Source organism: Elephantulus edwardii, unplaced genomic scaffold (genome assembly GCF_000299155.1).
Source record: "Elephantulus edwardii isolate Elephantulus edwardi_28Jun2011 unplaced genomic scaffold, EleEdw1.0 scaffold00097, whole genome shotgun sequence".
Lineage (NCBI taxonomy): Eukaryota > Metazoa > Chordata > Mammalia > Macroscelidea > Macroscelididae > Elephantulus > Elephantulus edwardii.
The window spans coordinates 2,266,208-2,287,147 of NW_006399847.1; the positions used below are offsets into that span (position 1 = coordinate 2,266,208).

The window sequence follows — 20,940 nt, forward strand, 5'->3', positions numbered from 1 at the left end:
ATTATGGTACGTCCACAAAATGGAATACTATGTAGCACACAGGAACAATGAGTTTGAAAATCACTACCTAACTTGGGAGGGACAGGAGAACATTATGCTAAGTGAACTAATTCAGTACCATAAGGACAAATGCTGTATAAGACCATTATTGTAGAAATAGAAGGATAACTAGTAAATTGTATACAAGGATCTAAGGAGGGTGAGGGTAGGAGCAGAGGCATGAGGATGGGTGGGAGGGGGTAATCATAAAGTTACACAATTTGATGGGTGGAGAGAGGGGTGAGTTAAGGAAATGGGAAAGATCTAGTTTGAAAAACAATGTATGTGAACTTCGGAAATAAACTAGTATAAAATACAAAAGAAGAAAATAAAAGCTATTATTAGAATAAGGAAGATGTGAAGTCACTAAAACAATTGTCAAATGAGCTGCCTGAAGATTTAAGACCATTTCTCCTGGAGAAAGTGCAGCTAGAGTCCTCCTTGAAGGCGAAAACAATGAAGCTTCATCTCACATCCTTTGAGCATGTTGTTAGTGAAAGGTTTCAGATTGAAGGCCAAGAACTACACTACGGTATAAACATTTCTCAAAGTGTGTTGTGTTGTCAGGCTACTCAACAACAGGAGTAGGGTTTGGGAGAACTTATATGGGGCTTTAGCAAGCATGTTATTTCTTTATTGGCTAGTACAGTTAGGAGGGTTGTGAGAAGAGTTGGATTTGCAGTAGCACATTGGTGCATTAAGTTTCTGGGACTTTTTGGTTTTGGAAAAAGTTCCAACAGGACTTTCTGAGTTCTGGTTTTAGGAAAAGTCCTGACATGGGACTTTCTGAGTTGTGCATCAACCTCCATTTTTATTTTTAGCCTAACATTCCCACTTTTGTGGTTGTAGGGGGCGACGAGGTCTTCTGGCTGCTTCCTGTTGGATAGGAGCATAGTGAGATTTAAGGGAGGCAGGTATGTTATGCTGTCTCATTTGGAGGGAGCAGTGTAGACTTCATCATGCACAGTTCACTGATGGTTTGGTTTGTAAATGTGCAAAACTGCTTCTGCAAAAAATTAGTAAAAATTTTGGGTAAACATGGCCTACAGGTTAATGCAAGAATAAACAATAGTAGAAGAGGTACAAAGAGTAGCAGCCATCCCACTATTGAAAAGAGGGTATGGTGGAGAGGATAGTATATGGGTTAGGGACTACTGGATGTACTGGTTTTAAGAAATTATTGATAGCTCAGAAATCTTGCACAAGGCAGTATAAGCCATATGATTTCTTTACTGGAAGTTATAGGAGTGTTGTAAAGAGAATGAATGGGAACTAAAATACTGGTTTGAAGGAACTAATTTATAATGGATTACAATCCTTGGAGATGTCTTATACTGATGGGGTACTGGGGAATGCATGGAAAAGAGGTTTGGTCCTTTATTCTAATATTAATAAGAGTATGATGTGTAGCTACTGATGGGCTAGAGGTATCCCAAACTATAGGATCAACTTGACTGTGTGGCAGGGGGAAAATAGAGGTGGGAGGAGAATTTTCTTTGGGAGTTAAGCATAGAAGAAAAAGTCATATTGGACTAGGGTTGGGGGTGAGGGTGAGGTTTATAGAAGTTTTAAATTTGTTTAAACTGTCTTGGTCTGGTAGAGGAGTAGGGACACTGTGGTTTTATGAGGAATTGGTGAGTAAACTGTATAAACATAATAAGGGGAAAGTCATATGTGGGCTGTTAATTTTTCCTGTTGTTGTTGTTATGTGCCGTCGAGTTGCTTGCAACTCATAGCGACCCTATGTAAAACAGCCCTAAACTCTGCTCTGTCCTGTGCCAATTGCACTGTCTCTGATACTCCCATCCCAATTACCCCAGTCATTGAATCAATCCACCTCATAGAGGGCCTTTCCCTCCTGCGCTGTCCCTCCACTCTACCAACCAAGCATGATGTCTCTTTCCAAGGAATGGTTGGTCCCTCCTTACAACATGTCCAAAGTAGGTTAGATGGAGCCTCCTTACCTCCAAGGAGCCACCGTTTTAACCTTTCCCAGGAAATTGTATTTTTCCTGTTACTCCCACTATATTGGCTTGAGAGAGAATTGAAGGCCATATTTGGAGAATTTGATTGAGAGTAACTCTGGTCAAAAATAGGTCCTGATTTGTATACCTGAGTGAAATAAGACAGCCTCAGTTTAAGTCCAGTCTTAAATTGGGCCATGGGTGACAATCTAATCTATAGTGGATGGTTGGGTGCACACCTAGCAGGAGGATAACTGTGGATTCACTTGGAAAAACAGTGAGGCAGAACTATTACTGATAGAAAGAGGGTTCAGAGAGAGTTCCAGTGATCATTACAGAAAAGATGATGAGGAACAGAGAGAAGGAAGGATAGGCAAAAAGTATAAAAAGATTTTGGTCAGGATAAAGTCTTGGAGAGACCTTTGTAATCAGAGATCAGTGGTAGAGAACAGCAACTGATCTATAGTGTGGAGGGGGTTCCTAGGATTGAGTTCTGAGATGCAGTTAGTAATGAAAAGGGAGAAAGAATGACTGGAGAAGCTCATTAGGATTGGATTGCACTGGAGTCTGGTTCTAAAGATAACTTACTTTTGCATGAGTTTGAAGACAGATATTATATGTTGACAATTTGGATATTTGTTGAGGAACTATTTTAATATATAACAGGGTAATCAGCAATACCGTGATTTTTGTTAGACTGAGTTTGTCAGAACAACTTGGCTAAAATATTTTTCTTAATTATATTAATTGATTCTCACTGTTTCTGGGTTAGTTTACGGAAAGACAAATAAAGGATAAGAGTCAGAATGGAGAGATATAGTAAAGAATATTAAATAACTTCTGGGCTGATAAGATGGAAGTATTATAAGGAGATGGTATATTTATATAATGGAATTTTATGTATTACTGAAAAACAATGAACTTGTAAAACACTCTACAACATGGGAAACTCAAAGGACATTATGCTGTGTGAAATACTCTAGTCACAAAGGGACACATGCTACAAATTATCACTGTTATAAAGCTAGTCTGACGTGGGGGAGGGGGTTGGGTGGAGAACAGGATAAGAATGGATAGATAATGACCATTGCATTGGAACAGATAAAGGAGAGAACTGATTAAAAAGAATGTATGATTAGGCACTACACATAGGATAACAGTTGAGAATAAGAGGTCATAAAAATGACTGGGGGGAGGGGAGGTAAGTAATTATACATGTTGGGTTTGGGTTTTTTAATTTAATTTTTTTTAATGTCTGCAATAGTAAATTGGCAGAAGGAAAGAAGGTTATTTAAAATCTCAAGACAGAATGACCCATACTAGTGTCCAAAAGAAAGTAAATTCTTTTTACTGGCAACATCCATGTATACGCAAAGCTTTTCCAGGCTTACAGTGATGCTATCCTGGTCACTCCTAACACCCTTGAGGGGGCTAGGGCCTTGTCAGTCTGATTGCTCTTTTGCTACCAATACTGGCTTGGGGCATTGCTGAGCCAGGTGTTTATGAATACTGCATTGAAAACAAGTAGCAAGAGGCTTCCCTTTTGCCCCTTTACTCTCTCTTGAAACATCTTTTGATATCTGTGGTTTATGTGACTGTAATGAGTCTTTCTATACTGAAAGTTAAAGGCTTGAAATTGGAGGTTTTGGATGCATTTGCTGGATGAAAATGTTTAAATATTCTGTGATAGAAGTGTTAAGACATTTGGCTTTCAGATAGTCCTTTTTCTTTTCTAAGATGCCATTACTGAATACGGAAATAGTAACAGTTAAAACATTAGTCTCAGTTACTTTGGTGGTCTACAGTTGTTGGTTTTTTCCTGGCATTTTATTTTAATAGTAGGGGCAGACTTAATAGTAGAATGAGAATTTTAGAAGACTTAGGTTTTAAGTTGCAAGGTTCTTATTATTTTGTATTATTTGTGCTCATTTAGAGTAGTTTACTGGTTCTTCATAAATGTTATTTATTTTACTGAGATGTTTGTATATAATTTTGAACAAAAAGGAAAAAATAAATTTGGAAAAATTTTTCAGTTCTGAACTCTGGCTAAAAAATTTAAAGTGGGTAGAAAATGCTTTAAGGAAAAAGGAAATAAAATAAAATTCTTAAACTTGTTTTAATAAAAGCAAAAAACCCTATTTTAAATTCTTTTTTACTGAGAGGAGGCATTAGTTTATCAGTATAGAGAGCAGGTTAGAAAAACTGGAGAAATTTTAATATTTAAGACTTTTTTTACTGTGTTACAGAATTTTCCTTGAAAAGAGAAAAAATGAGTTTGGCAAAAAAATGAAAGAAGATTTTTGTTGCTGGATAGATATGTTTTTAGGGACTAGTTGGCTGAATTTTGATAGAGGGTAATGTGCTGAAATGGGGTGGGGGGAAGTTTAGGAGGAGGGAGGGAAAGGGCAAAGGAGTTTGACTCCTTTATATGTGATGTTTGGTCTGGAGGCTAGGGGAGGATGTGGGATTATTTACTGGGTGGGGTCAGAAAAAGGAGAGAGATGAGATTTATCTGCAGGTTATGGTTGGGAAAAAAGGTGATATTATAGTTTAAGATTTGTTTAAGATTTCTCTTAACTGGGAGGTTAGATATGAACTTAAAAACCGAATAGGAAAAAAATTTGGCTGCAATTTCAGGCTGTGTCTTGGATAGGACATACGGAGGAAAGGAAAGGGGTTTTTGTATTTGACAGTGGTGGGAGATCAGGAAGTAGGGTAGGAGGTGCTTGAGAGATCAGAGAGATCAACGGTGAGGAAGTTTTTGATTGGGTAGGGAAAAAGGTTTAGAAAGAGAAGAATTTGCCAAGTATGGTAGTTTTGACAAAGAGAAGGACAGAGAACAGAGAGTAAAGAAGGGGATTTTTGACCATTTGCCATTGCATTAGTGGAAATTGCCAAAATCTCTGAACGTGTTGAACTCTAGTGTCCTATTTAGGGCTATTGAGACCTATTATTTAATTGGTACTGCAGCTATACTGTGTTCTTGCAATAAAAGAGTATCAAGGGAGTGGAGGAGACTCCCCTCCCCCAGTGGAGTGTACTGAGAAGAGCAGGATTGGTTGGCTCCCATGATTGGGGAGGAGTAAGTAGTGAGGGGTGTGTGGAGAGAGAGAGAGAGAGACAGAGAGAGAGAGACTGATTCCAGGGCATTCTTTAATTACCTTTGGTTTTCACAAAAAGGTCTGCTCACGACATGGGCCAGAGATTTAAGAGAGGATAACCACTGCTACCTACCTTAAATTGCTCTGGTGTTGTTTGGAAGGCCAGAATGGCAAGAGATGGAAACCCCCCACTCCCTGAGAAGGGTGTCTTTTTAGCAGTTCAAAGAGGGGCAGTTAAGAGGCAGATCAATACAGGTCATGCCATGTAAGATCCTAGGATTGGGTAAGATATTTAAACTCTTTGGTGTATGTTCAGGATCACTGGAGAAAAGACAGAAGGGGATACGAGGACGGACTTTATATCCTTAGCTCCTGTAACCTTGTGGAAGGGGTCGAGGGTAGGCTAGGGATTGGGTAGAAGAGTCTGGTACAGAGGGGGTGGCTAGGGGTCATCATGAGCATGTGTGTGGAGAGGACGGGAGAGAATTTTTTTTTAGATCAGTCGAGCTAGAGGTTTGGTTTGAAGAGTATGTAGGACTAGAATCAGGTACTTGGCTGAGGGCAGAAGTAAGAACATAAGGGAGGGGCTGAGTCAGAGGGGTCGAAGTCAGAGTTATTGAGGGATAGTTGTTGTGAGTTAGGAGGATCTGTAGAGGACATAGAGGAGGGAGAGGAAACAGGAGAAACAGGGGAATCTGTAGCCAGAAGAACTGGTGGGTATGGCAGGATTGAAGGAGAGAGGCTGAAAGTAGAGGTAGAAAAGTCTTGGGCATAAGGGATTTCAACAGCTTTGCCAGTTTGCTTGCAAAAGTTATCAAGATCTTGTAGGATATTGAATTCAAAGGTTCCATTTTCTGGCCAAGCGGTCCCATTGTCTAAATGGTACTGTGGCCAGATTTGGGTACTAAATTTAATACAGGGGTTTTTTTTTGGTTTGACATATTCCTCCAGTCCTAAGGAAGAAAGGCTGGACAGAAGGCAGCCTAAGGGTATAGATTAAGATGGCTTAGACAGGGCTGAGCCCATGGCAGGGGTGGAGGGTAGAAAGGAGTCTGAGAGGCAGAGAGCATCCCTGTGCTAGACAGGATGCCACAGAAATGGAAGCATAGCCACCCCCGCTCAAAGTATTCTTTGACTGGGGCAGAACACAAGAGAGTCTTCTTGGCCAGGGGACAGCGAGACAAGATAGACCTGTAGAATCTCCGCTTACCTGTAAGGAGCTCTTCCCCTGTCATCAGGAGCTCAGCAGGCATGGGAAGGGGCCACCTGCAGGGCCAATCGATTGGGAGGGATCATCCAGTTTGGGTGTTCTCCTGCCCAACTTTGGCACCAGATGAAATGTTTTGGGTTGAAGGCCAAGAACCACACCGAGGTATAAACATTTCTCAAAGTTTATTGTGCTGGGCTACTCAGCAATGAGAGTAGTGCTGGGGGTTGGGTTTGGGAGAGTTTATATGGGGCTTTAGCAAGCATGTTATTTCTTTATTGGCTAGTACAGTTAGGAGGGTTGTGAGATGAGTTGGCGTTGCAGTAGTGCACTGGTGCATTAAGTTTCTGGAACTTTCTGGTTTTGAAAGAAGTTCTGACATGGGACTTTCTGAGTTCTGGTTTGGGGAAAAGTCCTGACATGAGACTTTTTGGTTTTGGACAAAGTCCTGACATAAGACTTTCTGAGTTCTGATTTTAGGAAAAGTCCTGACACGGGACTTTCTGAGTTGTGCTTTAACCTCCATTTTTATTTTTAGCCTAACCGTTAGGAGAGCTTATTCCTCTGAGAGTGACATCATGCTTGAGAAGGTGGAAAGACAGCAATCAATGGAGAGGAAGACCCTCAGCCAGGTGGTTTGACACACTCACCACAGGAATGGGCTCTATTGTGTCAGGAAGTGTGAAGATGACACAGGATATGACAGGGTTCAGGTCTGTTCATAGAGTCCCATGAGTCATACTCAACTAGACAGCATATGATCTGGAGGTCTGTGGACGGCTTAGTGGTCTGTGAATGAACCTCAAGTGCCAATAAGAGCCCTGGACTCACAAATACATCTCAGTGTAATACACATTTTCCTGTGGAGAGACTTCCCAGTGTACAGTTGTACATAGAGTTGAAACCAACCCATAGCTGACTCTCCAGCAGGTTTTCAGAGGCAGTTAATCACACAGGGGGAGATTGCTCACCCTTTTCCTGCTACAGGACTGTAGAGCCCACACTAAAGCGCCCCCATGTCTTCCTCTGCTAGAATTGTACCACCTATTTCTTAAAGAAATTGTTGGAAAACTGCAGGAGATATATATGTTGCTCTCAGAGTCTTACCTTTTCCACAAAGTACATGATGCCCTCATGACCCCGCTGGCCTGGGGGCTTCCAGCTCAGCACCACGTAGTTCCGGGTAGCTTCTGTCACAGACAGGGCTGTGGGAGGCCCTGGAATTATACCCTCTGGAATATAAGATGAGAAAGGAGAAGCATTCATTCTGAGTAGCCCAAGACACCCACAAAGTCACAGACTGCTTTTATGTGGGAAGAGTTAATTACTGTTCCTCAGTTTAAGGAAGTATCGTGTCTCTGAACTCCTCCCTACAAGGTTAGTCATTCATTCAAATATTGTCTGAGTGAGGCTGGGAAAATTTAAACTCACTGCTATCTAAGAAATTTCAGTCATGGTGACTCTCCAGTGGGTTTCAAAGGTTGTGAGTCTTAGCAGGAGGAGGCTGCCCATCTTTCCCAACTGTTGTTATTGTGATTGTTATTGTTGTTATGCACCATTGACTCACAGCAGATCCTACCACAAGATTTTAGAGGTAAATCTTACAGGTAGAGTTTGCCCATCTATTTCCACAGAGGAGCTGGTGGATTCAAACTGCATACCTTTGGGTCAGCAGCACAATTTACTCCTTCCTTAGCATTAAGCTACCAGAGCTCCCCCCACAGCACACTACAGACTTGGAAATCACACTATGAACTTGAGGGAGTACTCTCAAAGCTCTCCAGGCTCAGGGGCATTAGATCCCTTTAGTCAGGATGGAAAATGTCCTGACTTTTCAGAGGGGCCTTTCTGTATTATTCAGAAAAGCTTACGTGATGTAGTCAAATTACTCCAAACTAAAGTTGTGCTGATTCTACCAGAAAAAAGCAAGTCCTGAAAGAACAAAAAGATTGCAACTGACCAATCTCAGAACAATGCTACTACAAATTTGTGTAGAAATAAAAAAATATCTAGCACACAACAATGTCAAACTCAAAATGTCTGGCATCCAATGACAAATTATCATGTATGAAAAAAAATTTTTAATCTTAGTAACAACCTATAATAAGAAAAATCCATTAATAAACCAAAAAAGAATCAGATTACAGAATCAGTGGACAAGGGCATAAAAACAGGATAGCTAAACTCAGAATGTTAAAACAAGTTATATAAAGTCATGAAAAATATAAAAAAGATTCAAATTTAACTTCTAGAGATGAAAACTATTAAGTCTCAATGAAATATACACGATTGCAATGCAAATTAGACACTGGAGAATTAAAGGTTAGTAAAATGAATACGTAGCATTCGAAACTATCTTAAAAGACTAAATGTTAACATGTCAATTTGCCTTACATTGACCCTTCAATTGAATACATTCTCAATAAATATCCCACTAGGCATTTTGCAGAAATTAACTTTAAAGTTTATATGGAAACATGAAGGCTTAACACAGACAGAACAATTTTTAAAAACAAGATGACACATTCTACCTGACTTCTGCTATGTGATTTTAAGACTGCAAGGCCTATCAAAACAAGTACCATTTATTAAAGCTACAGTAATCAAGACACTTAAGTATTGGTGTAAAGGAACCAAACTGATCTATGAGACACATTCTAGAAATTGGCCCAAATAAGATATAATTCATTGATTTCTACAAAGATATTAATCAAAGCATGCTAACGAAGGAAACGGAGAATATTCTAAGGTAAGTTCATCTTTTAAACAGATCTTGCTAAAACAATTCAATTGTCAGATGGGAAAAATGACCCTTACAAAAAAACCTGTTTGACTTGATTAAGAGACTGACATATAAGAAGTAAAATAATAAAAATTTCTAGAAGAGGATAGAATATCTTAATGCAGTCTATTTGTCAAAGATGTCAAATATGATACAAATACAGCAAATTAGAAATATATCAGTATTGTTAGCCACTACAGAAAAGGAAATTAAATTTGATTATCATAGCCACACACCAATTATCAGACTAACATTTAAAAATCAGCATTCAAATACTTGTGATAATGTGGAGCAACTGAAACTCTAATATCTTGTTGGTAGTTGTGTAAAATCTTAGTTTGAAAGCCTATCTTTCCTTAAAGTCTGTGTTTCTTTAAAGAATTACCCCATATGACCTACCTACTCACCCAACTCCTATATATTTATGCAAGAGAATTTAAAGATTCTGTCCACATACATATGTGACAAGAATGTTCATGAGAGTTTCATTAACAGAAGATTAAATAAATCCTAATCAACTTGTATACATGCCGTTCTAGAGAAATCTAATTATGCTGAGTGAAACAAATTGGACAAAAATCGTATCTATTGTATAGTTTTATTGATCTAAAATACTCACTCATTTCTATAGGATTGGAACTACTCATGGCAAGACCCTCCATCAAGTACCAAAGCTGTAAGTCACATGGGAGGAGATTATCCATTTTCTCCTGAGGAGCCACAGGTGGATTCAGACCACAAGAGAGGTGCTGCCTTTGGACGGGCAGCCTTGCTCCTATGGACGATGCCACCAGGTCTCCCTTCTGCAAAATACTAGAACTACAGAGACAGAAAGCAGCTAAATATGGACCTGCAGATAAGGGAAGACTGCAAACTGGCACAAGAATATTCTAGGCTAAGTTCATAATTTTGATCTTGGTAATGGCTTCAGAGGTTTGTACATATACAAAATATATCAAATGACGCACTTCATATACACACATAATTTAGTATATGATAATAATATAGCTCAATAAAACAGTGATTCTTAGACCATATGGTCTTTAAATAGGTCCTTTGATTTAGAACACTCTCCAAATAATACACAGCACATCTTTATAACAAAGCTAACCTACAGTACAAGGACAATAACATTCGGAGAAACCACAGTTCTTACCTGTTGGTTCCTCTTCCGTGACAATGATCTGTCCAGTCCAGGGTGCAGAAGGGCGACCTGAACAAAGAACAAAGAACAAAGAAGAGTATAAAAATAGCAAATGCTTAGATTAGCTGTTTCAAATGCACTCATAAATGGATAGGTAAACTGGTCAGAGTAGTCATAAAGAAAGGAGTTTGCTTCTAATTCTATATTTTTGTAAGGAATCTTATTTTGAGTATGTGCATAGAAGCCTGGATATAGTGAGCTCTAGTGGCCTAGTGACAAGAAGCTATGCTGCAATCTGAAAGTCATGCAGTTCAAGGCTACCAGCTGCTCCACAGGAGAAGAATGGGCAATCTCCTCTCCTGCGATTAACTGCCTCTGAAAACCCACTGGAGAGTCAGCTATGGGTCGCTTCCAACTTATGGTACACAACAACAACAACATCCTGGAGACTGATAATCTGCTATAACCAATTGTCTTTGAGTCGATGCACCCGTGTGTCATGGTGGAAGTGTGCTCACAGGTTATCCATAGTTCTTGGGGTTGATGCCTCCGTGTGTCAGAGCAGGACTATGATCACAGGTTATTTATTCATCATTTCTTTTTCAAAAGCAGATCACTAGGTCTTTCTTTCAAGATGATTTCATTTTACTTAGATCCACAATCAACACCCAACATAATAATAGCAGTCAAGAAATCAAAAGACATGTTGCATTGTGTAAATCTACTGTAAAGGACCTCTCCAAAGTGCTAAAGAGCAGCAAAGTCAGTTTAAATTCTAAACTATGCCTCGTCTAAGTCACAGTATTTTCGAAGAAGATTTTAAAAGAATCAGTGTCTTGAAGGGTGGTGGTGGAGAAGAATACTGAATACCCTGTGGACTGTTAAAACAACAAACACATGAGTCCTGGAAGCAGTGCGACCAGGGTGCTCCTTAGAGGCAAGGATGGTGAAACTTCGATCCACACATTTTGGCCATGTTGTCTGGTGGGGCCAGTCCTTGGAAAAAAGCCGTCATCCTGGGAAAGGTGAAGTGTCAGAGAGAGAGAAGACGGCCCTCAGCATGATGGATTGGCAGAGTTACTGTCACAATGGGCTCGAGCATATCAGAGATGGTGAGGAGGGCACAGAGCAGGGCAACGTTCAGATCTGTTGTTTAGAGGGTCGCTATGAGTCATGGTTGACTCAAAGGCACCTGACAACAACAACCAACGAGTGGGCTCAGCCTCTAAGTTGGTAGTCAAGTCCAATCATTGTTCGCACCTCTCGGGCACCTCTACTAACTGCCTGAGCCTAGTTAGTTATTTGCCTTCACTGACTAGAATGATGCCCCCCCGGAACTGTACGTACATGGCCCAAGAAAATAGGTTATATTCATTTATGTTTAATAGTTATCTCCTGAAATAGGCATTCTAGTCCCTTAAGATTCAATGTGCATTTGGGAATGATGTTTCTAGAACAACTGTAAGGTCAGTGGTGATTTATGCATCATAGTGAATATAAGACGAGGTAAACCTCACAGCAACTTTTCTCCATTACATTTTGAAAAGTGTTATCTACAGAGGTAATGAATCTAGATTTTCAGAAAGAAAAAGAGATGAGACCAGCAGAGAAAATTTCTTAGCACGATTCCAGAGACTTCAGAGAGTAGCTCAACTGTTCTTTTTAAACAAAAGCCTTTTTAACAGTTTGTGCAGAACCTGGAAGGTGATAAATGAGGCAAGTTATTTGCAAGTCAAACAAATCATATTTTTGCTGGAATTTATTAAAGAGGAATTAAGTGAAGTTATGACCCAGGATCTGCATACTTAGAAAAGGGTGAGTGATCAATGGCTTATTAGGCAAGTCTCCTGGGGCAAGATGGTGCTTGAGTTTAGATTCTTGTGATGTAACTACGTAACTGTGAATGTGGCTCTTCCATAGAGATGACCTAGCTCCTCAGCAACATTTGAAATGTGTGAATGCAATTTTGTTTGTTACAACCAGAGAAGCTGACACTGGCATGGACTGAGTAGAGGTCTGGGATGCCAACACACATGACATTCAGAACAGCTACCATTCATAAGGAGAATTGCCCAAAATATTAATATTGCCAAGGTTGAGGAATCTGGTATAAAAGGTTAAATTCCCACAATTTCTTCAATGAATTTTTGTGGCCTATTATAACGGGGGAACTCTGGCAACCCAGTGGCAAGAAACTGCACTGCAATTCCAAAGGTGCACTGTTCAAATCCATCAGTGGCTCTGCAGAAGAAGAATGGGCAATCTCCTCCCATGCAATTAACTGCCTCTGAAACTTGCTTGAGGGTCAGCTATGGGTGGAATCTGACTCGACAGCATATATAGCAACAATTATAATGGAGGTCATCTGGGTCCCTATTAAGTAAATGCATGTACCATGGCTTTGACATTGAAACGCAGAACTAAATAATATTTTAAATTTTTTTTTTCTGTATGATATGGAAAGGCAAGTATAAATTACATATGATACTGCAAATCTGTTTTTCCTTTTCTGTAAAGAAACTCACTGTGCTATCAGTGCCTTAAGAACCAGTTTCAAGGGTAAGAAATTTAAAATAAAAATTGTTAGCAAAAATGCTGTCTAGGTGTTTGATTTTCACATTTCATTTAAGACAATGCATGGAATTCACTTAAATGAGGCAAAGTATTCTGGAGTAAAGGAGAGACAATCCTTTAGAAAATGGATGAATCAAATAACAAATATTTATTTTGGTTTCTATGTTTTACTCCTAGAATAGGCTGGCCAATGAAAGATTTCTTGTGTTCTTCTCCCTCTAGTGGAAGAGAGAGGAATAACCTTGCAGGGAGACTTAATTCATTGCCGCCCATTTCCCCCCCTCCCTCCTCTTTCCCCTCCCACAATTCACTTTGCAATGCACTTCTTATCCACATTGTTGGCATACTTAGAATGTCTACCTGTCTATTCCTTTCGGACCACTATTCCCCTCATCTGTTCCAAGGCGGTGTTCAATCCACTCTTTGCCTTGTTAGGTGCATCACTGTTTAGGAGTTTGCTCTGACTCAGCAACACTACCACAACAGAACGAAATCTTGCCCGCTGGGCGCCATCCTCACAATCTCTGCTGTGTTTCAGCCCACAGCTCAGTCACCATTGTCAGTTCATCCTGTGGAGGGTCTTTCTTTCACAGATCCTCTACTTTCCCAATAAATGATGGCCTCTCCAGGACAGGCCCCATGCTTATTTTGGTAGGGTTTATGAAAACAGGCTTAACCCAAACCAGCACACTGCCCTGGAGTCAATTATGACTCCTAGGGCTCTACAGGACTGAGGAGAAGGGCTCAGAGCTTTTCCAGCGCTGTAAACTTTTACCTAAAGCGGACTGCTATAGCTTTCTCTCAGTGAGAAGCTGGGGGATCCAAAACTCCAATCTTTACTTCGTTTAAGCACTCTCCACCAGGGCTCCGTTGGTGGGGTGGGGGTCGGGGGAATGTTTAGGAAAGCTGAAAGCAAAAGCCTTACTTTTTAGTCTAGCCTTTTCAGCCGGATCCAGAGCTGCCACGGGCTCTGACACTCGCGATGGGAAACTGATTCCATTCTTGTTGACAGCTCGGACTCGAAATATATAGGAGCGTCCTTCTATCAGCCCGGTGACAGGGAAACGGGCGAACTTGACAGGCGTGTCGTTGCACTGGGACCAGGTGTCTGTGCCCACCTCGCACCTAATACAAAGAGAAGGGGGACAAAGACTTGAAGACGTCTGTAGAGAAAATGGAAAATCTGAGTGCAGTTACTGGTGATATTTGAACACATGAAGATAAAGGGACAAACATAAATAAAAAGAAGTCTGGCTAAATAAATAGCTAGAAAGTCGCACAGTCTTCTTGCTGCTTCACTTTGAAATATCCAAGAGTGACTTGCTAGTTAAGCAGGCACTCAGTTGTGTTCGATGGCAATGTGTTTCTTCAAGGAGAACTGAGGATTCTCAGACGCTCCTGCATGACTGTGTGCTCTATGAACTTGCTGAAAGCAGATGGGAGGCCAGTGTTGGGGGTAGGGTGTATGTGTGGGGTGTAGGTTGTGGAGAAGCAAGCAGACCTCTGCCCTCTTCACACTGGAGACCTTTAACAGAAAGTCCCTCAAGCCCATCCACTTCTGATATCCTCAATTCAAACACCAGTGGTGCTTTTCTTGATCAACTTTAGGTATTTTCTGTTAAAAAAAAGGAAACTAATGCTTGAGAAAGATGACACCCTTTACAAAAGATGCCTACTTGTTCCATATTCTCTCACTTGATCAATCCTGTCTGTGAGGGTGGAAAACTGGGCAAGGTATTGGACTGTTTTTGTTTTTTAAAAGATTAAGATTGAGCTGCAGAGAGATTCCAAGGCCAGAGAGGCATAGAGGCAAGGCAACTGATTTTGGATCGAATGTTCTTCTAGCAGCTGCTATCTGGCAGTGTGGGTCACCCCCAGGGTTCTGAGTACTCGACATCACACTATTGGTGTGGTAGGGAGCTTTGGTCGCCTAGTTCATAGGGAACTGCACTGCTAACCCAGAGATGGGGCCTTGTTGGCAGTTCAAGTCCACCAGTAGCTCTGCGAGGGAAAGCTAAGCAATCTCCTCTCACAGGCTTTTAAAGCTCCTGTAAAGCCGCTGGAGGGTCAGCTCAGAGTTGGTTCTGACTCCAAGCAGCGATTTGGCTTTGGCCTGCTCACAGGATTTCAGAGGCTCTTGTGGGATTGAATGATAGAGCATTATTATTACTTCTTTCTTTTTTTTCATTCAGAACACAGAAATTTTAAGTAACTAATTTCTTCTACATGGCTCTGTCATGACGTATGATTCCAAGTGATTCTCATGGGGAAGGGGTGGTCAACAGCAATACATACAAAGGTAATGGGGATGGTAGGCTTTTTCTCTAACCCTTGTATTCTGTGACGTAGACAACAGATGTTGCCTGAGCCCTGGTGGCACCTTGTGTTATATATTGTGTTGTCAACCAACAGGTCAGCGGATTGAATCTGCCAGTTTCTCTGAGGGAGAAAGGTGGTGGTCTCCTTCCTCACAGAGTCAAGACCTCGGAAGCATGAGTTGGCGTCAAATCGATGGTAGCGAGACAGTTTCTACGGGTTATGTTAAGTACTATGGGTTATGTTAAGTACTATCAGACACAACTTCCGTCCTTGTTTTTCTCCTTCCTCGAAATCTTTCCTTTGTGAATTCTGGTGCTGATTGGGTGGAGTGCGTGTGGTGGAATGAATTACTTGACATGCTTTCTGGTAATGGTCTTTATCGCTTCATCAAGGGATTGTGTGTTGTTATTAGGTGCTGTCAAGTCAGTCCTGACTTGTAGCAATCCTGTGTTCAACAGATTGAAACTGTGCCCTGTGTTTGTGGCCCACCAACAGGAGTGGATGTCTCACAAACAATGTAACTAAAGCACAGGGCATTCTAGTGGGGTGAGGCCATGCAAAGAGTGTGTAGGATAATGACACAGGGCTTAGTCCATTCTCCCATGTTACCAAGAGCTATCCAGAGGCAGAAGATGTAGACCTCACTTTTGTCAAGAAACTAGAGTGGAATTCATCACTTGGACTGAAAATACCTCCACTGGACCCAGGAATCATGGATTATAGTGGGGTAGGAGTGGTGGTGGCAGCGGACCAAGGAGACCAGGACAAGCTAAGTACAGTGCCTTTTTGGCCCACAAAGTGACAAAACTGCATGTCTTTAGGAGCGAGTGAGTACTTTTGAGAGCTAGGTTTGCTGAGCCCAGAATTAGAGACTTTGGTTTTGGACCCTGTTGGAGGAATGGGGTGCCACTGACACTTATATAAAAGCAGAACTCAAAGAGCCTGTAGCATTTACACAAGCAGAGCTAAGGCTGGGCTGAGGGACCAGGCCAGCCAGAGAGGCCAGCTTTACACACAGCTGAGGAGAGAGGCTTTTCTGACCGAGGGACTGGATCCCAAATCATTTCTGTTCCTGAAGTAATCTCCTACTTCTCTAGTAAACCTCATAATCATGAATAGGCTCTGTGAATTCTGTGTGGCCACTGCACTGATTATGGAAGGCAAACGAAGTAGAAAGTGTCATGGGCAGGAGCCGTGAGAAGGAGCACAGGCCATGTTTGACCTTGGAGGAGCTGGCATTGGCGATGGGGATCCCCCAGCCCCACCTTGAGAAGTTAAAAGTTCTTTAATCTCCTGATTCTGTGCATAACTACAGTCAGAAAATATCATTTTTAATGATAATTTTACAATAAAAATATAGATCAAGAAGTTACAGATTGAGTTTGGTAGCTCCTTGGTGATTAGAAAACAGCCCAGATGGATTTATTTCTGTAAATTTAACTTGGTAATTATAGTGCATTGGCTCAACCGTTAAAGGTGAACACTTTATCAGATTATCTAAAGTGAAACCATTAGGTTGTGTCAGATCAGCTGCATCACGGTTTAGTTTTGTGTTCTTCCTGTTGATTGAAATCAGCAAAGTGCTTTAAAAAATTGTACAGTGTGCTATGCAAAGAGATACAGGATAGACAGTTGTGGGTGGTAGTGTATTATGTGTGTGTGTATGTACTTGCAAAAGTAAAGGACATTTCAGGAGCACTGTTCTCTGCTGAATTTTCTTCACTGAGAACTGGAGTCGAAACCCAAAGCAGGTGTGAGAAATAAGAGCAGAGGAGATTTCTCTGTGGAGTCAGGGTGAAAATGAGGAGAATACTCTCCTGCACTGGTGGTCTAGTGGTCAGAAGCTCCACTGCAATCCCAATCTACCAGCTACTCGGTGGGAAAAGGATGGACAATCTCCTCTTGTGTGATTTACTGTCTCTGAAAACCCACTGGAAGATTAGTTATGGATCAATTCTGAGTCAACGACACACAACAACAGCACTAGTACTTAGTGCTCAGACTGTAGAAGCCAGACTGCCTGACTCACACACAGCTTTCCTCTCTAGCACCTGGCCTTGGACTAGCTATTGTTTCCTACTTGTAATGAGATTATTTGTCTCAAAGAGTAGTTACAGACAATAAAAGAGATGCAAATCAAAACCACAATGAGGTACCATCTCACTCCATTAACAGTGGCAAAGTTTAACATGGCACCAAGTAATAAATGTTGGAGAGGATGTGGCGAGAAAGGAACTCTTATACATTTTTTGGTGGGATTGTAAAATGGTACAACCATTCTGGAAGGCAGTTTGGCACTTTCTCAAAAAGCTGAACATAGAAATTCCATATGACCCAGCTATTCTCCTGCTTGGAATATACCCTGAGAAAATGAGATCTGAGGCACAAACTGAGATTTGTACACCAATGTTCATAGCAGCATTATCACCATCACAAGAACATGAAACAGCCCAAATGTCCAACCACAAAAGAATGGATTGGAAATAATGGGACATTTACACAAAGGAATACTATGCAGCACGTAGGAGCAGTGATTTTGTAAATTACTACCTAACTTGGGAGAGACTGGAGAGCATTATACTGAGTGAACTGAGTGTGAAATCATTACTGTAGAATGAGTATAAGGATCCAGAAGTGGTGGGAGAGGCTGGAAACAGAGGGATGACGATGTGCAAGGGGAAGGGGGGATTAATCATGGGGTCGTACAATTTTATAGGTAGGAGGGTGAGAAATTGAAAGAGTTTATTCTTGAAAACAATGTATTAGAATTTTGTAAATAAACTAGTAGAACATTTTTAAAAAGATAAAGAGTAGTCATTTGGAGCAAGCAGTTAATGTGTGCAACATATTCAGAACATGGCCATGCTCATAGGAAATGCTTGGTAAATAGTAAGCATAATATTGTTAATTTTATTATTTGTTTTGTTGTTGTTGTTGTTATGTGCCATCGAGTCGCCTGTGACTCATAGCGACCCTAAATACAATAAACTCTGCTCTGTCCTGTGCCAATCGCACTGTCTCTGACACTCCCATCCCAATTATCCCAGTCACTGAATCAATCCACCTCATAGAGGGCCTTCCCCTCCTGCACCGTCCCTCCACCCTCCCAAGCATGATGTCCCTCTCCAAGGACCGGTCTCTCCTCACAACATGTCCAAAGTATGTTAGACGGAGCTTCAGAATCCTTGCCTATTACTACTTGTAAAACCTGTACCTTCACCAAGAAGCAGTTGTTCAAACAGAACAAGGGCATACTGCAGGATTTAAAATCAGGAAAGGTGTACATCAAGGCTGTATCTTTTTTTCCATAGCTGCTTAATCTTTGTTGTTGTGTACCATTGAGTGTGACCAGCCCAGGGCTGACTGACTCTCCAGTGGGTTTGCAGAGACAGCAAATCAAAAGGGAGAAGACTGCCCATCCTGTGGATCAGTTGGTGGATTCAAACCGTATACCTTTGTGCTGGCAGAGCAATTCCTTACCACTAAGTCGCCAGAACTCTCCAATTAAATTATAGGTTGAATACTTTGAGAAGATGGACTATATGAAGAAGATTGTGGCATCAGGATTGGAGGAAAAATCATCAACAACCTGCTTTATGCAGCTGGCACAACCTTGCTTGCTCAAAGTAAAGAGGATTTCAAACACTCACTGCAGAAGACCAAACACTACAGTCTTCAATATGGGTTATGTTTCAACATCAATAAAACAAAAATCCTCCCCACTGGACCAATAGGAAACATCATGAGAAATGGAGAAAAGATTGAAGTTGTCAAAGATTTCATTTTACTCGGATCCACCATCAACATCCAGGGGAACAGCAATCAAGATATAGAAAGGACATGTTACTTTAGGAAGTTAAAGGCCACTTCAAAGTGCTAAAGAGCAAGAATATCAGTTTAAAGACTAAGATACACCTGATGCAAGCCAGGATATGTTTAATTGCTTTGTACGCATCTCAAAAGTTGAACAATGAACAAAGAAGATTGAAGAAAGTACAATGCCTTGAACTGTGGTCTTGGGAAGAGTATTGAATATCCCATGGACTGCCAAAAAGAACAAGCAAACCTGTCTTGGGGAAAAAGCAATCAGGCAAGAATGATGAAACTTCATCTCACACATTGAGCATGGTGCTGGGAGCGACCAGACCTTAGAAAAATATATCATACTATGAAGGGTGGAGGGTCAAGAAAAGAGAGGAAGCCTCTCTATGAGGTGTGTGTGTTATGTGCTATGGAGTCGTTCGCAACTCATAGCGACCATATGTACAATAGCCCTGAACCCTGCTCTATCCTGAGCTAATCTTATCGACTGTGATACACCTACCCTCATTGCCCCACTGAGTCAATCCATCTCATCAAGGATCTTCCTCTCTTGCACTCTCCCTCCACCCTTCCAAGCATGATATCCCTCTCCTAGGACCTGTCCTCCATACAGCATGCCTAAACAATGTCAGACAAAACTTCAGAATCCTTGCCTCCAAGGAGCAGCCTGCTTTTACCCTCTCTAGGACAAACCTGTTTGTTTTCCTAGCAATCCATGGTATAGTCAATACTCTTCTCCAGCACCCCAACTCAAAGGAATCAATTCTTTTTCTATCATCCCTAATCATTGTCCAGCTGTCTAACGCATAGCCAGTAACTTCAAAGAGTATGGCCTGTAACAGGTGGACCTTAGTCTCAAGACAGACATTGTTGCTCTTCAGTACTCTGGAAAGGTCCCTGACAGTAGACTTCCCCAATGCAATTCATCTTTTAATATCCTGGCTGCTGATACCAAGAGTGTTGACTGTGGAACCAAGTAAACTAAAGCTGTTAATAGTCTTAATCTCTTGACCATCTATCATGATGCTGCCAATCAGCCCAGTGGTAAGAATTTTGTTTTCTTGATGTTGAGCTTCAATCCATATCCATATGGTTTGACATAATGACTGTAACAATGGATTGGAGTATGACTGAGCATAAGGATGGGATAGGATAGTTCCAATTTGTTTTGTCAAAGGTTCACCATGAGTCCTTTCAAGTCCACTCTACTGCACAAAAACAAACACAGCAATAGGACAAAATGTGCTGCTTCTCCCTGGCTTGTCAGTGTTTAAAGTTTACAGATATCTTGAAAATCTGCCAAAGTGAAAAAAAAAACAAAAACCAAAAAACAAACTGTATTTTGAAAAAAATTAGTCTAAATTCACAATGCACCATTACTAAATGGTGAAATCATGCTGAAACTCTTAGTCCAAGGTTAAATATTATGTAATTCTCTAAATACACATGAAATGTTAAGTGGATGATCCTATAAAAATATTTTGTGACTATTTCTTCTCATAAACTGTAATTTTTTATTTTGTTTTGGTTTTAAAAATTTTATTGCAGTTCAAATCAGCATGTTGGTTCATTTCAGCTCCTTCACTGCCAAACCTGGGGGGAGGGACTGCTTCAGCTTCTCGGCCTTCTCTTTGTCTGTGATGACCAGGGTGTATAAGAAGAGTTTGGGTAAGCAGCTTCTTTTCTGAGAAGAATTTCCTTAGCTTCATCCAGACCTGCTTTGTTGTCGCTGCCATCCAAGGCGAAAAAGGGCAGACGGCAGTGTGATACCACAGGAGTGCTAATCTTTAATATATGCTGATAATTCTTGTTTTACAAAAGAAAACACAGCCAGATACACTTGGCAATCAGCGATGATTATCTCCCTCTGCAGTCCACCGACCATGGATGGGGCAGATTTTCGGACATCAACATTCTTCTTGATCTTATTCTTGACTGTTTCAATCACCCCAGCCTCTTCTTCACTTTCACACAGCATTTCCGTAGTT

The 20,940-nt window shown here is 40.9% G+C and overlaps 1 protein-coding gene across 1 annotated transcript in view; it reads right to left on the reverse strand.

The window, feature by feature from the left end:
* The window catches only part of MYOM1 (myomesin 1), a 244,358-nt gene that overhangs the window by 127,761 nt on the left and 95,657 nt on the right, over positions 1-20,940 (reverse strand). The window contains exons 10-12 of the mRNA XM_006891423.1: positions 13,737-13,936; positions 10,250-10,306; positions 7,419-7,543 (exon numbers count right to left, since the gene is read on the reverse strand). Coding sequence (XP_006891485.1) covers positions 7,419-7,543; positions 10,250-10,306; positions 13,737-13,936 — 382 coding nt within the window. The remainder of the gene's footprint in view (positions 1-7,418; positions 7,544-10,249; positions 10,307-13,736; positions 13,937-20,940) is intronic.